Here is a 13356-nt window from a genome sequence, read left to right as displayed (position 1 = left end):
ATCCCAAACCAAACATGTGAGGCTGTAATCCAAATAATTTAGCATATGGTGGGAAAATCTGTGCATAACACAGCAGCATTGTGGCTGATGGTCTGATAGTGAGGTGAGCAGCATCACAGTTGAGGAGTCACCTTTTTATTAGGCCTACCTCAAGAAGTCAAAAAATGGGACTCCACAGCCCTTTGAATCATTTTCCAAGTTTTTAAAGCACAAGGAAAAAATACACATAATAGCCCAGGAAATAAAGAAGAGACATGTCCTTTGTTTCACATGTGGTCAAATGGCTCCTCCTGTTTGTTTGTCCTCAGTTCACCTCTCCATAATATCAAATTAGAAACAAACTGAGGGAAAGGAGTTTTCAACATATTTAGCAACTTGTTCCCTTCAGACAAAGCCTCTGCAAAATGTAAACGGTGACATTAATAATCTATCAGAGATCATTTCAAGCTCTTTCCCATTGCCCTGGAATTACAGGGTCAGGTCTACCAAAGTCTATTTGTCTGCCGGCAGCATCCCCTGTCCTGTCTGTATGTATTATCCGAGCTTGCGCACTGAGCTCCTCCATTGTCTGGCCAGAAGCAGCAGCAGCAGCAGCGGCGGTGGCGGCGGAGCGGAGAGCAACGGAGCGCCGATCAGAGCGCAGGGGAGCGGCTTCACTGTGACCCCGATCTACGGGGCGGAAAGCGACCTCAGGTTGGAGACCGCCACGGGAGGCGACGTCACATTCTCCGGTGTAAGACAGACCGTCGTTTTGCGGCGGTCAGACAGACAGCAACAGTTGTCACGATGTCTGAGATCAGATGAGGCGAGAGCAGCGGAGTGAACATTGCGGCGCTGCTGTGATTCGGGCCGGGCGGGAGAAACGTGTTGCTGCCGCGTCCTGTCTGCAATGATACAGCCGTATTAATTCACCTGGCACAGCGAGAGGGGAGTGTGTGCATCTGTGTGTCATTCCGGGCTTCGGCGTCATTCGGCTCGTCAGCCATCCCCCGGTTGAGCTGAGGTTTGTCTGCGGGTGAGGTGAATCCAGACGTCAGGGTGGGCTCATGTTCCGCTCAGCAGGGAAACGGGCTGTTGCGTCTGCAGAGAGTCAGAGCTGACGAGCCTGCTGAGACACACGGACAGACAGGCAGGCACGCAGGCAGGCCAAGAGACAGACAGGGGCGAGGGGAGGGGGCGACAGCCTGTTTCGGCTCTCTCGACCCTCTGCGGATCGAGCCGAGCCCCCTCCTGGTATCCACCCAGAACCCCCACCCACTTGTCTCCCGCTTTGGATGGGGGGAAAGCAGAGCACGGCGGGGCGGCCCCGGGGTGCTTTTCCCGGTGTCTCTACGGATGACAGCGCGGTGCCACCCTCGGCCCACTTCGGCCACTACCGGCCGAGCGGCACCATGGGCCTGCGGAGCCGCTCGGTGAGCTCTGTGGCCGGAATGGGCATTGACCACAGTCCCGCCGTGCCCTTCGGCTTCTACACCCCTAGAGGAACGGACTCGGATCGAGCTGGAGGGGGGTCAGGGGGCACTACCGCTGCCCCCCACGGTACCGGCTACCAGGACACTGGGGGCGGAGGGCACCACACGGACGGAGTGCTCTATTTGGGGTCCCGGGGGTCGCTGGCTGACACCTTGCCCCTGCACATCGCACCCCGCTGGTTCAGCGCGCACAGCGGTAAGGGCGGCCTCCTCTGCACACAAACATCGTCACACACGTTCACATCATTACGCACTGACACCATGAGCTCATGTTTGTCATCAGAGGGAAGAACACACCAATGCATTCTCCTGGACATACACATCTTACACACACCTGTCTGCTGTTTACCTGGAGAGCGACACAACAGAGGAGCAGATAGCACCCATCATAGTGAATGTTCAGGCCCTCTCTGTGACTCCAGAAACACAACTAAAAAGTAGTTTCAGGCTCGAATTGTATGAAGACATATTTCTGTTATCTTTTTTCCACTTTAAAGGTGAGCTGCATGGTCATACTGCTGGAAATGGAGTTAAACTGAGTATATTAAAGCTCAAGCTTTTTAAAAACATTGTGAAATGAAACTCAAGTGTGGTCAAGCAGTCACATGAAAATGCTTTTAATGGGTCATTTGATCAACTGAGGGAAACAGCAGGGCCCTGTGTGTGCAGAGAGAGCTGGGTTTGGACAGCAGAGCTTTGCAGGGCGTGCTCTGTCTTGACTGTCATCGCTGCACGGCTGTATAGGTCATTCCTTGTTGTGTGAAATCACACTCATAAGCCTGTTGCCAAATCTGGCAGAGTCAATTAGCTCGGTGATTAGTGGGGGAGAGGGGGGGGAGAAGGAAAGAGAAAGGGAGGAAGGAAGGGGGTTGTTCATGATCATCAGCTTATACTTGCTCCTATAAGGCCACGACCAGCACACACCACCTGTACATGCACAGAGAGATCCTTGACCACTAGGCCTCTGCAGGTTTCTTTCCAGATGCACAAAAGTACACAAAACTCAGCGTTTTGTCCTCAAGGAAAACATGTACACACACTCTTTTCTCATGTGCACACATAAATACACACACATGCACGCTCAGAGCAGGCTCAGTCAGGTCTCCAGGCTCTTGTTACTGAAGCCCTGACCAGCTCACAGCAGGGGAATAGCAAGTCAGACGTCAACATCTCGGCTGTTTTTCCCTGCCCACACTGCCTTGTGACTCTGATGTTCTTTCAAATCAGTAAGAGGAGGCAACAGAGCGTGTTATCAGGAAAAGAAATGAGAAAGGTGCACATGTCATGAAGAGAGTCCTCCAGGAATACTGTACAGGAAGCTCTGAATGGAGGTAGTAGAGCACATTATTCGGTCACATGGGTGTGGTCTACAGCAGCCTGTTGCTACTGACACTGAGAGGCTGGTGGCTGTCTGATCCCAGAGAGTCACAGCAGCAGAAGAGCTAAACAAGGGTGACAAATAAAGAGAAAATCATCCCGTCTTTGCTCTGATTAAAACTGCTAGATGACACTCAGTGCTCCAATAAGTGGGGGTCTCTGGATTTTTTTGAGACATCCACCCGTGGAGAACAACTGATGGGAGATCCAGAGGTTCTCAGCCTGAAAAAATGAACTCTGATCAAGTGTTTTGGTATTATTTTCAGTAAAAAATGTCTTTTTAGACTTAATATGAGTCTTACCAGTCCAGAAAAATGTCTGTATTAAGACATGATTCTGATCTTGACAAGCACATTTCTCTTACCCCACTGGCAGACTGTTTTATTTTACTTGTTACAGGCAATTTTGACCTAATTTTTGTCTTTAAATTTCTTGAAATTAGACATTTCTTCAGACTGGTCAGGTGTAAGGGGCTCATATTAAGTCTAAAAAGACAGTTTTTACTAAAAAAATGAGAAACACACGTGATAAGATTTCATTTTTTTGCAGTGTAGCTCAAGTGAATCTTCTGAGGCTACCTTATTCATGGGTTCACATCGACATGGGGGTCTGAAAATGCCATCAAAGATTCAACACTCTCAAACTTCATCCATTATTTTTAAAAATATCACCCAAACGTATGCAAACAAAAATGTTATCCACATTTTTTTATTGCACCCTTAAAGTGACTAAATCAGGACTGGTCACTGGTTAATTTAGGAAACACAGATATGTGCCTGTGGTCTCAGTTTCTACAGATCAGCTAAAACGAGTACCTTGGACTTTATTTTTATTGGTTTGTTTGTTTTTGGATTTGCCTGTGAGTGTATTCCCATGGGAGACGTCTACATCCCCAGAGGGCTGAAAAGTTTGACATTGCTTAGCCTAGCTAACGCTCAGTTTTACACACATGTAAATACAAGTGAAGACAAAGACTCGCTGATGTTCCACTATTACTTATGGTTAAAATGTTCAACACTGGAAACTATGTGGGTTAATGAAGCTTTGGTGTTGAAGTGTACTTGAACACAGCACAGCTTTTAGTAAGATGATACATTGTAAGGAGGCTAGCAAAGCTCAAAAGCAGGTGTTTTTCAGCCTGCGACTCCCAGGTTAACTGTGCCAGAGACTGGCGACCCCCTCCATCCCTGAAGGTGACTGGAACATATGAAAACTTGTGCTGGGTTTAACTGTCAATTTTAGTGTTGTTATCTTTTTCGTGTTGGTATTCATCTGATTCCTGTAACACACGTGTAGGTTTGCGTCTGTGTGGCATTTCAGTGTAGGATAAAGTCAGAACTTTTATGTGCTACATGGAGTCCTCTCTGTAGGAGACTTTTCTTGTCGTAGGGAGCATCAGCATTCACCGTCTGTCATATCTGGACTTTAACTTTGGGCTCTGTTGTGCCATTTATTTACCTGACCAAAGAAAAAAGTATCAGGCTAATAATAACCGTAACGGAGTTGATGGAGTTTAACTGTTCAAGTTATATTATGCAGGCAGCGCAGACAGTCACCAAGCCAGACACACTCCGTCAGGAACAGGCAACAGGTGATACAACACATTACCCACATAGCACCGCCCGACAGGAAACAGCTTTAAGGCCCATTTATCCTCCCTTTTCGTACAAAAATGTACACGTCTTTTTCAAACAATGTTACTGCTATGATGTGACGAACTGCTGACATATTTCTATGTGTCTGTTATGTTGGCAGAGTTGCTAACCAATACATTCACCAGGGGGCAGCCCAGAGTCGAAAATTTATGACAACAACAAACTCAAAAACAAACATGGTGACTGTGGAGGAGTTTTGCGAATGTACCTCGAACATTACAGACAAAAACAGAGGCAGCATTGTATGAGGTGGTGGTCAGTGAGGCAGGTGTATACATCGCGAAAGTTCCGCCATTGTTACTTCTTTTTCGTGCCTTACTAAAGCTGTGTAAACCAGGATAGTAACAGTTATACTGTCCCCATGGTTTCCAGTGGTACTGCTCCACTTGGTCTGTATCTGTAAGCTTTATGGAAATGTGCAGAAATACAGATGAAATGAACGCAGAGCACAGACAGAAGGCCCTGTCTGTATCCAGATCTGTTTTTAATGTCAAGCATAGAAGGGCTTTTAAACTGGACCATTTGACGACACAATTCTTACATGGCATATTAGCTCAACAAGCTAGCACAAGTTTACTTTTAAAAAGTGGGTCAAAGTTATAAAACACAGGACTGCATAGGCTACGTCCAGATGTTAGAAAAAGCCTTCTTTTATTTAGTAAAAATATAATTCTTACTCCACTGAATTTAAAAAAAAACTGAAGCTTGTTTGCTAGTTTATTTCTCTGATTCAGATTTTATAATGTAAATGTAATGTAAAATAGGATGGATACACTGTTTGTCAAAATACCTTTAATGTATGTCCTGTGAATTTACAAGGTAACAAGCAACAGTTCAGTAAAAAGGGACTATCTTCAACTGAAGCCATGAAAATAAAATGAGGAACACATTAATGCATTTTAAATATAGATAGGATTGATATTCTGTCAATTTTTGCAGAGTAGCTACCCTTCATTACTTCCTCCTGATGTGTCTGTCTCTTACTTCAGTAACTGGTTTTAGGGTCTGTCTGTGTGCTGCTTCAGGCTGCTTAAGGTCAAGAACAGAGGACGCTTCTTATTCCACCGTGCTAACTAGTATAAAAAACAAGCTCCTCATTTATCAGAGTCTGATCTCAAAATGCTCCAAAAAGCTTAATTTAAATGTTAGAATAGCTAGATTTGTCCTCTGGGGGACATTCCCACACACTAACTTTATTGACTTTTTTTTTTACTTTAACTTATTCAAGTTTTATAGAGAACACCTGTAGCCTCTGTTACTCTACATAGGCATAAAATTCAATTCACTGTAGATCCAATCTGTTCTTATCCGTCAGCTCAGATTTATGGCTTAAAACAAATAAAATAAAAAACATGTCAGCTTTATTCCCAAAATAGAAACACCTCTGTAGTTTTATACGTTGATGATTTTCAGTAATTATTTTTATATATAGACTATTGAGCACACATGGACATAACGACAACACAAAAAAACAGAACAGCCTGACAACTATATGATTTTACATTTAACAGCTGACTGCAAGAGACCAGCAGAACACGTCAGAGTCAACACGATACTTTAATTTACATGTTAGAAGAATATCTCAGTCAAGGTAATAGCTTTAAACTGTGGCACTGAGTATTTATTTTTTCATGTATGTCAGAGCTGAGAAAGCCCTCTCAGCTCAGTGCACACCACACATTGAGGAGGTTGTACTACATTAATAATGATGTATGTGAATCCACACTGAATATATTCCTCTGGTTACTTGTGACATTTGATGTGACCCCATTTAGGGGAAGTAGTCTGACAACTTTTCAGGATGACAAAGAAAAGTTCTTCAAAAAAAAGAATAGAAAAAAAAGTTCTGTGCAAAATTCTTGCACTAATTCGTTTATCATAGTAAAATAATTGAAATACTGCCAATAGTCTGAGTAAAAGCAATTGTATTGAAGAATAAACAGGTCTCACAAACAGGAATAACTGTCAATTCTTTTGGTTTTGTGTTTTTAGGGTTTGTGGTGCCAATTCTTTGCCAAGGCTAAATGTGGTATCAGAACCAGATTTATTACGAAGTATTTTTACATCACAAGGAGTTTGCATGGTCTGATGGTGCAAACAGCTGAAACAGGTGGCATAAGTATTGAGTAAGTATACATCAGAAGAGTTGACTTTGGATGGGCGTGTATGCTCACGTCTTCAGTTTAGTGTTTTGTGAGCAGCATCTGTCTTTTTGAGGACAAACCGTGGCCATGTGAGTCAGGAAGATCCGTGTACGGTGGTTAAGTCTGACGTCATAGATTCTGAGGCTGGTCGTGTTTAAGTTTTGACTCTTACAGTGTTGTGATGCTTGAGCTCTTCCTGTGGTCTTAACGTGCACGAGCAGTCGTCTGTCCTACAAGACCTGTGGATGTGTTTCTGATTTGATTTGTAAAAAATTAGTGACTTATTTGAAACTTTCATTTCTGACACCCTGAAAACAACAATTTAGATCTAATCTCAATGTTATCTACAGCAGTGTTTCCCAATCCTGGTCCTGGGGGACCCCCCTGCCCTGCATGTTTTAGATGTTACCCCACTCCAGCACACCTGATTCAAATGAATGGCTCGTTATCTGGCTCCAGCAGGGCTTGATGACGAGCTGATCATTTGAATCAGGTGTGTTGGAGTCGGAAACATAAAAAACATGCAGGGCAGGGGGTCCCCAGGACCAGGATTGGGAAACACTGATCTACAGCACAGCCTTATTTTTAACATGTGATCTGTGGAAACAGGGTGAGTACCTTCTGGAGTTTCTAAAAGTGGTGTCAAGGGATACAGGACTCAGAAGATCAGAGGACAGCATCATATAAAATGATAGACATCTCGTAGAGATGAGTGACAAGTGTTGGGGCAAGAAGTGGGCCAGCGTGGGAGAACAGGTCAGGGCTGACAGTATTTCTCCTGTCTCTGTGAGTGAAGTTTCAGGTTCAAGCTGTCACTTTTGTTCTCAGTGGATTGTGCTGTCAAGGCGGCTGGTGGTGAGAAGCTTTTCAGATGAAGGACCTGCTGAGGGTGGCTCCCATCTTTAATACTCTTTACATCTGGCTCCTCTTTTGGGGACTTTTTCCTCCTATGACTGCTCACATGCCCCTTTCTTTCACTCGTACCACCAGCATGCTCCTCTGACTGAGCTTCTCTTGTGCTGAAGGAGGGTTTTGGAGAGATTCCGCTGCCTGAGGCTGCTTTCAGGACATGTCTGAAAAGCCAGCATCCTCATTTATTTTAGAGAGACTGCTGTACTGGCACAGCTGGGTGTCCCTGCAAAATGGGCTTCTGCAACTTTACTCATAGCGTGTAAAGAAAAGTTTGCCCTGGTTTAACTTGATCTGCAGCACTGCAGACTGCACTGCTCTCTTACTCACAGCAAGAAGGTTTCTGGTTTGATTCCCTGGCTGTGCAGAATCATTTCTATGTTGAGATGGCATGTTCTCCATGAGTTTGTCTGTTTGTCTGTGAGCAGCATAACTCAAAAAGGTACGAACAGATCTTGATGAAATTTTCAGGAAATATTTCAAAGTGTTATAGGGAAATACTGATTAAGTTTTGGAGGTGATCTGGATCACCGTCTGGATACAGGACTTTTTTCAAGGATTCTTTATCATAGTGAGATAGGGCTGTTTTCACCATATGTGTATATAACTCCACTATAAATGGTTTGATTGGTTTGCAAAACAATACAAGACAAGGTCACCATGATTTCTGACAGATCTAAATGTATGATCCAGTTCCTGGCAATATTCTGGATACTTAGATCAGGAATATGAAATATGTACTGGGTCATCATCATTTTCAACACTGTCAGGAAACAAATTATTGTACAAACCTGCAACTGGCACAAGATTGTAGCAGACAGTCTATTGAAAGGGAGTATAACATTAAAGTAGGACTAAAGTGATGGTGACAATCACAATATGATGTTGTTTTATGTACAGTAGTGAATGTCATATGGCATTGTATCTCCACTGTCAAGAAGAAAAACAGGAAACAGAGGAGGTGGAGGACCCAAATGCAGATAAACAAAAAGGTTGGGTTTTTTTTCAATCAAACTCAAAAATCCCAAATCTCAAAACCAAAAACTCTAACAAAACCAAAAACACTAAAGAACTCACTAGAAAGACCAGAAGCACAGAACACAACTGCAACCAGGATACGTGCAGGGTGAACGGACAAAAAACTCAAGAAACACTGAGACGAAGGCCTTGTACACATCTAGCCAGGCATTTTCAAAAAAGAACTCTATGCGTTTGTTTTAAAAATACTTTTGTCCACACACAGATCCACCGATAAGTGCAGCTTGAGGCATGTCACACCCATATTTGTCAGTGTTTTCCAGATGTAAAACCTGTGCCAGCCAATCAGAATGAGCCCCCGTCATTCAGCTGTGACATTTGAGAACCAAAAACTCTGTTTGCAAGCGTCTACACCCAACCATGTAACCAGAGTTTTCTAAAATCTTCACTTTGGCCAGAGTTTTCAGAAAACATAATTTTTAGTGATGTTTAGCTGTGGGTTTGTGTAGACGACAGGCGTAAACGTATCAAAATGTATGCGGTTTCTTAAATATCTGGCTACTGTGGACATGGCCTAAAAAGACACATGGACAATCAACGCAGGTGTAAAACAAGACACAGGTGAAACACATAAGGGACAATCACACAGGAGGGAAACACAAGGAAAACTAATCCAACACATTGGGAAACTAAAAAAAGAGAAAGAGATCAACCCAAAGCACAGAAACACTAAGAAAATAAAAAGACCCACACATGGCAAGAACCAAACAAGAGCTCCAAGGAGCACAAACTATAGACTAACAGGAAACACAGAAAACACCAAACAAGAATCATGAAGGAATAAATACAAATAAAATTCAGGAAACACAAGAATCACAAAGAATAATCAAGAAACTTAAGATGTACGAGAAAATTTCAAAACCCAAAGAAACACCAAACCATGACACCTTAAGTGCAAATATTACAATATGACTAATATACATGACCAGAATGTTTTACTGTTATTATTGTAGACGTTATTATATAGCACACATCCTAATCCCATGAAGTATAAAATCCTCTTTTAAATGACTGATGACAGACACTATCCTGTACAGACCGAACAGGATAGCATCTGGGGACCCAACCCGGACCGAGGTCTGCCATTTGGTGAAAAGGATAAATACTGGCATTTAGCTAAAAGCTTTCTTTACAAAAACAAAACCCAAACATGCTCTATATGTGGCAACTTTTTAGATTCATAAAATGTGACTGTGGAGAAAGAAATTGTGCAACTAAATTTCAACTATGCCTTTATACTTGAATCCAAACTGGGATCAGTTCCCGCACCTGAAAAAGCAGTAAAAACATCTGTTTGACTTAAACTGAACCAAATAAGAGCTCCTATGAAAAAAATAAACTTTTCCTGCAGAATGTAACACGATCACAGCCTGTTACAAAACTGGCATCACATCAGGGCTGAGAGAAGTCGATGATTAGACAGAACCAGGAGCAGAGCTAATGAAACCGTCAGGTGAGGGTGTTGTAGCTGTTTGCCTGGCAGGAAGGCTGTGGCCTCATCATCACCTCTCTGCTGGTTTCCAGAAAAGCCTGCAGGTAGATGAAGTCAGCGTTCCCCATCCAGTAAGAGCCTCAAAACAAAGGGTGACATAACTGACACCATGTTTTATACCATCCATGGTTAAAGGGAGAAATTAACACTGAGGGTAAACACAGTAGCTTCATGTACAGCTCAGTGACAGAGCTTCCAAACCAGTCTACAGATCCACGGTGCTCATGTGTAGGGGTGGGAAAAAACAATGGATGTATCATAGTACCAGGATTTTTTGTTAAACGATTTCGAGATGTTAAAAAAATCATGAATAAAAAAAAAAAATTAAGTCCTTTGTTTTAATCTTTGTTTATAATCTGGGTTGAAAAAGTTGAGATGTCAGATCCCCTGAAAAACTGACTCACATATGATGTGTGTTTTTTGGGAAAGTATGGCTCTTTATATAGTCTGTAAAAAACATCATCATCATTCAACTTTTTCACTTGGTCTGGTGTTAATGGTTTTAATCTGCACCCCAGAAATCATGAAAGAATCAAATCAGGAGAAAAACATATCATCCCAGCCCGACTCATGTCTGGGCGCTGTGGCAGGGACCAGAGACAGATGGTGGTTTTTATGGCATCAGAGTTCCAGCACATTTTGATGTTGACAAGTTTGTAATGCTAGCGTAAGTTTGCGTTTTTGGCATCTTTTGGTTGACCTGGAGTTATGTCTAGGGGTCTGTCTGCGGCTCTACACCGGTTTAGTTCAGCCTCTTCTTAACCAATAAGGTACTGAATCTTAAGTTTATCCAGTGCCTCATGAAACTCTCTGACTCCATTGCAGTGGCTCCTTGTAGATTTAGAAAAATATGATTGAAATAAAGAATTTTAATTTTTCTTACAGAGGGCATTGATGATTTAAGACATTGACTCTAAACAAAATCATAGTTTAACATATTGTTGAACTAAACATTCATCACATCTTCCATTAAGTCAGTGTTTCTCAATCCTGGTCCTGGGGACCCCCCTGCCCTGCATGTTTTAGATGTTACCCCACTCCAGCACACCTGATTCAAATGAATGGCTCGTTATCCGGCTCGAGCAGAGCTTGATGACGAGTTGATCATTTGAATCAGGTGTGTTGGAGTGGGGAACATAAAAAACATGCAGGGCAGGGGGTCCCCAGGACCAGGGTTGAGAAACACTGCATTAAAGCCTGCCACTGCTCTACTTCACCTCCTCAACCTCCATCAACAGCCCAAAAACTTGACATGCACCTGTGGCTAACCTCAAGTTTTACAGCCCTGGTACGATAACTAAATCTACGAAAAGACAAATCTGGAGAGAATACTGATTTTAAAATGTGTGAATAAATTTGTTTAACTTAATATACATGCTTGATTTGTGGCAAGGAATTAGCAAATGTTAAAAAAATGACGAGTTGAGCGACATTACCAATATATATCATAAAATTCAAGTGTTGTTTTGACAATTTTGAAACTCTTGAAAATTTATTAAATTTCAAATTTTATTGAATTTTTTGCAAACTTATTAAATTTCATTTTTTTTCATTTGCAACATTTTACATTTTCTATTTTATGCAACTTAATTGAAAATAAAAAACAAAGACATCACGTACAAATTCAAAAATTAAAAAAAAATTCAATTTTTAGATAATCCTTCACTAGATTTCAACTTAACACTAAATATCTTACACTTTATAGTCTTTATTCTGAAGATAAAGTAGATTTGTGGCTTCAGAGCGACTTTAATCCAGGTGAGCTGAGGCAAAAAGGCTCCTATAAAGGTAAATGTTGCAGACCCCTGGTTTAGACACTTGCTAATGATGAATTCAGTAGCAGGAGGATTTTCTGTATGTCCTTGCTGATGATTTAAGTAAATATAAAATCTTTAGGTAACAGGCTTTTGATTGGGAACACACACACTGTTCACATCGAGCTCCAGGAAATTGAAAAGTGCATTTCTTTTATTTCTTTCACTTTTTGAAAACTTATAGATGAGAGAAATCCAACAGTTTTGATTTGATGAATGAGTGACAGGAATCTGTGTCATTAAACCAGAATATGATGTGAAGTATGTTCACTGAGTGTGTCTGTACATTAAGGCTTTTACAGATTATGATGACTTCAATGTTTTGACCTTACTTGGTGGTGATTAAAATGAGGGTGTGAAGAGACGATAAAACATTGAAGGAGACTCAACAAGTTTTCTATCATCCTCCTGTTCTGACATTTGTTGGTTTGAACTTGTCTTTGAATTGGTAGTCAACAAAAAGGGAGCTGCCATGTAAATGATACAAGTTACTATTTTCCTGTATTATTCTTTGACTCAGACTGTTCTGGTCTGGATGGCCTGTTTACCTCAAATAATGTGAGGATGTGAATGAAGCCACCAGCACTGTTTGCAGACAGAGACTGACCCTCTGGAGCAGAGCGAGACAGTGGTTTGTTTCCCCATGTGGTCACATTTCATCCATCAGCAGTCATCATCAGCTGTGGTGAGCGCAGCCAGACGCTCTGTGGGGAATTTAATCAAATGAGACTGGAGAATTAATGTTTCAGAGGAATGAAAGAGTAAAAGCTGAGGCAGTTTAATAAACTATCAATAAAATGAAGGCATGTGTTTGTTGGAGCAGGTTCGCTCTTAATTCTCTGCTCACAGTTTTAACACGAGCAGAAGTTGATTCTTTCACACAAACATTCAAACAGGAGCATTGGAGCGTTCTAGTTTCATCCACTTTTATAACCCAAGTAGAATTGACCAATCGGGTTTCAGCAGGCACTGGTGTGTACAATACAGATAGTGAGAGTGGAGAGCAAAAGCAGGAGGAACACACACCTGTGCAATAACACTTTAGTTCAGCATCAGGGGTCTTACCTTTCCCCATTCAGGTTCTGATCTACATAAACACCTGTTCACTCTTCATCATGTCTACCATGGTTGTGACGTCACCCTTTGGTTTCTGGAGACACAGTTTGAACCTCAGTGGTGGAGGGTGACATATTTCAAACGTTGAACCCAACTAACCAGACCAGCCCAAGCACAGGCAAAGATAAACCCCTCCTGTTTATCTAAGTGTGTATACAGTGGTGGCCAAAACTATCACAACACTGAGCATATTCAAGAGGTTTTTAGATGTTTTTGTCATATTAGCCATCAAAACACCAACACCACATGAAAGCAGAAGGACTCACTTCACCTGATATTAACTGAACCCACAGCAACCGTCTGCATGTTTCATGATCAGGGTTTGAAGGCAAAAAAAAA

At 42.1% G+C, this 13356-nt stretch overlaps 1 protein-coding gene across 1 annotated transcript in view; it reads left to right on the top strand.

The window, feature by feature from the left end:
* The first annotated feature begins 554 nt into the window (after window positions 1-554).
* znrf1 (zinc and ring finger 1) overlaps window positions 555-13356 on the top strand; it is a 90252-nt gene continuing 77450 nt past the window's right edge. Inside the window, exon 1 of the mRNA XM_074676947.1 lies at window positions 555-1668. Coding sequence (XP_074533048.1) covers window positions 1275-1668 — 394 coding nt within the window. The 5' untranslated portion in view covers window positions 555-1274. The remainder of the gene's footprint in view (window positions 1669-13356) is intronic.

This window comes from Halichoeres trimaculatus, unplaced genomic scaffold (genome assembly GCF_033239565.1).
Source record: "Halichoeres trimaculatus isolate MK-OKI-2021-1 unplaced genomic scaffold, fHalTri1.1 fHalTri1_scaffold_10, whole genome shotgun sequence".
Lineage (NCBI taxonomy): Eukaryota > Metazoa > Chordata > Actinopteri > Labriformes > Labridae > Halichoeres > Halichoeres trimaculatus.
Note: the sequence above shows the minus strand (reverse complement) of the source record. Positions and strands in the feature narration are given on the sequence as shown.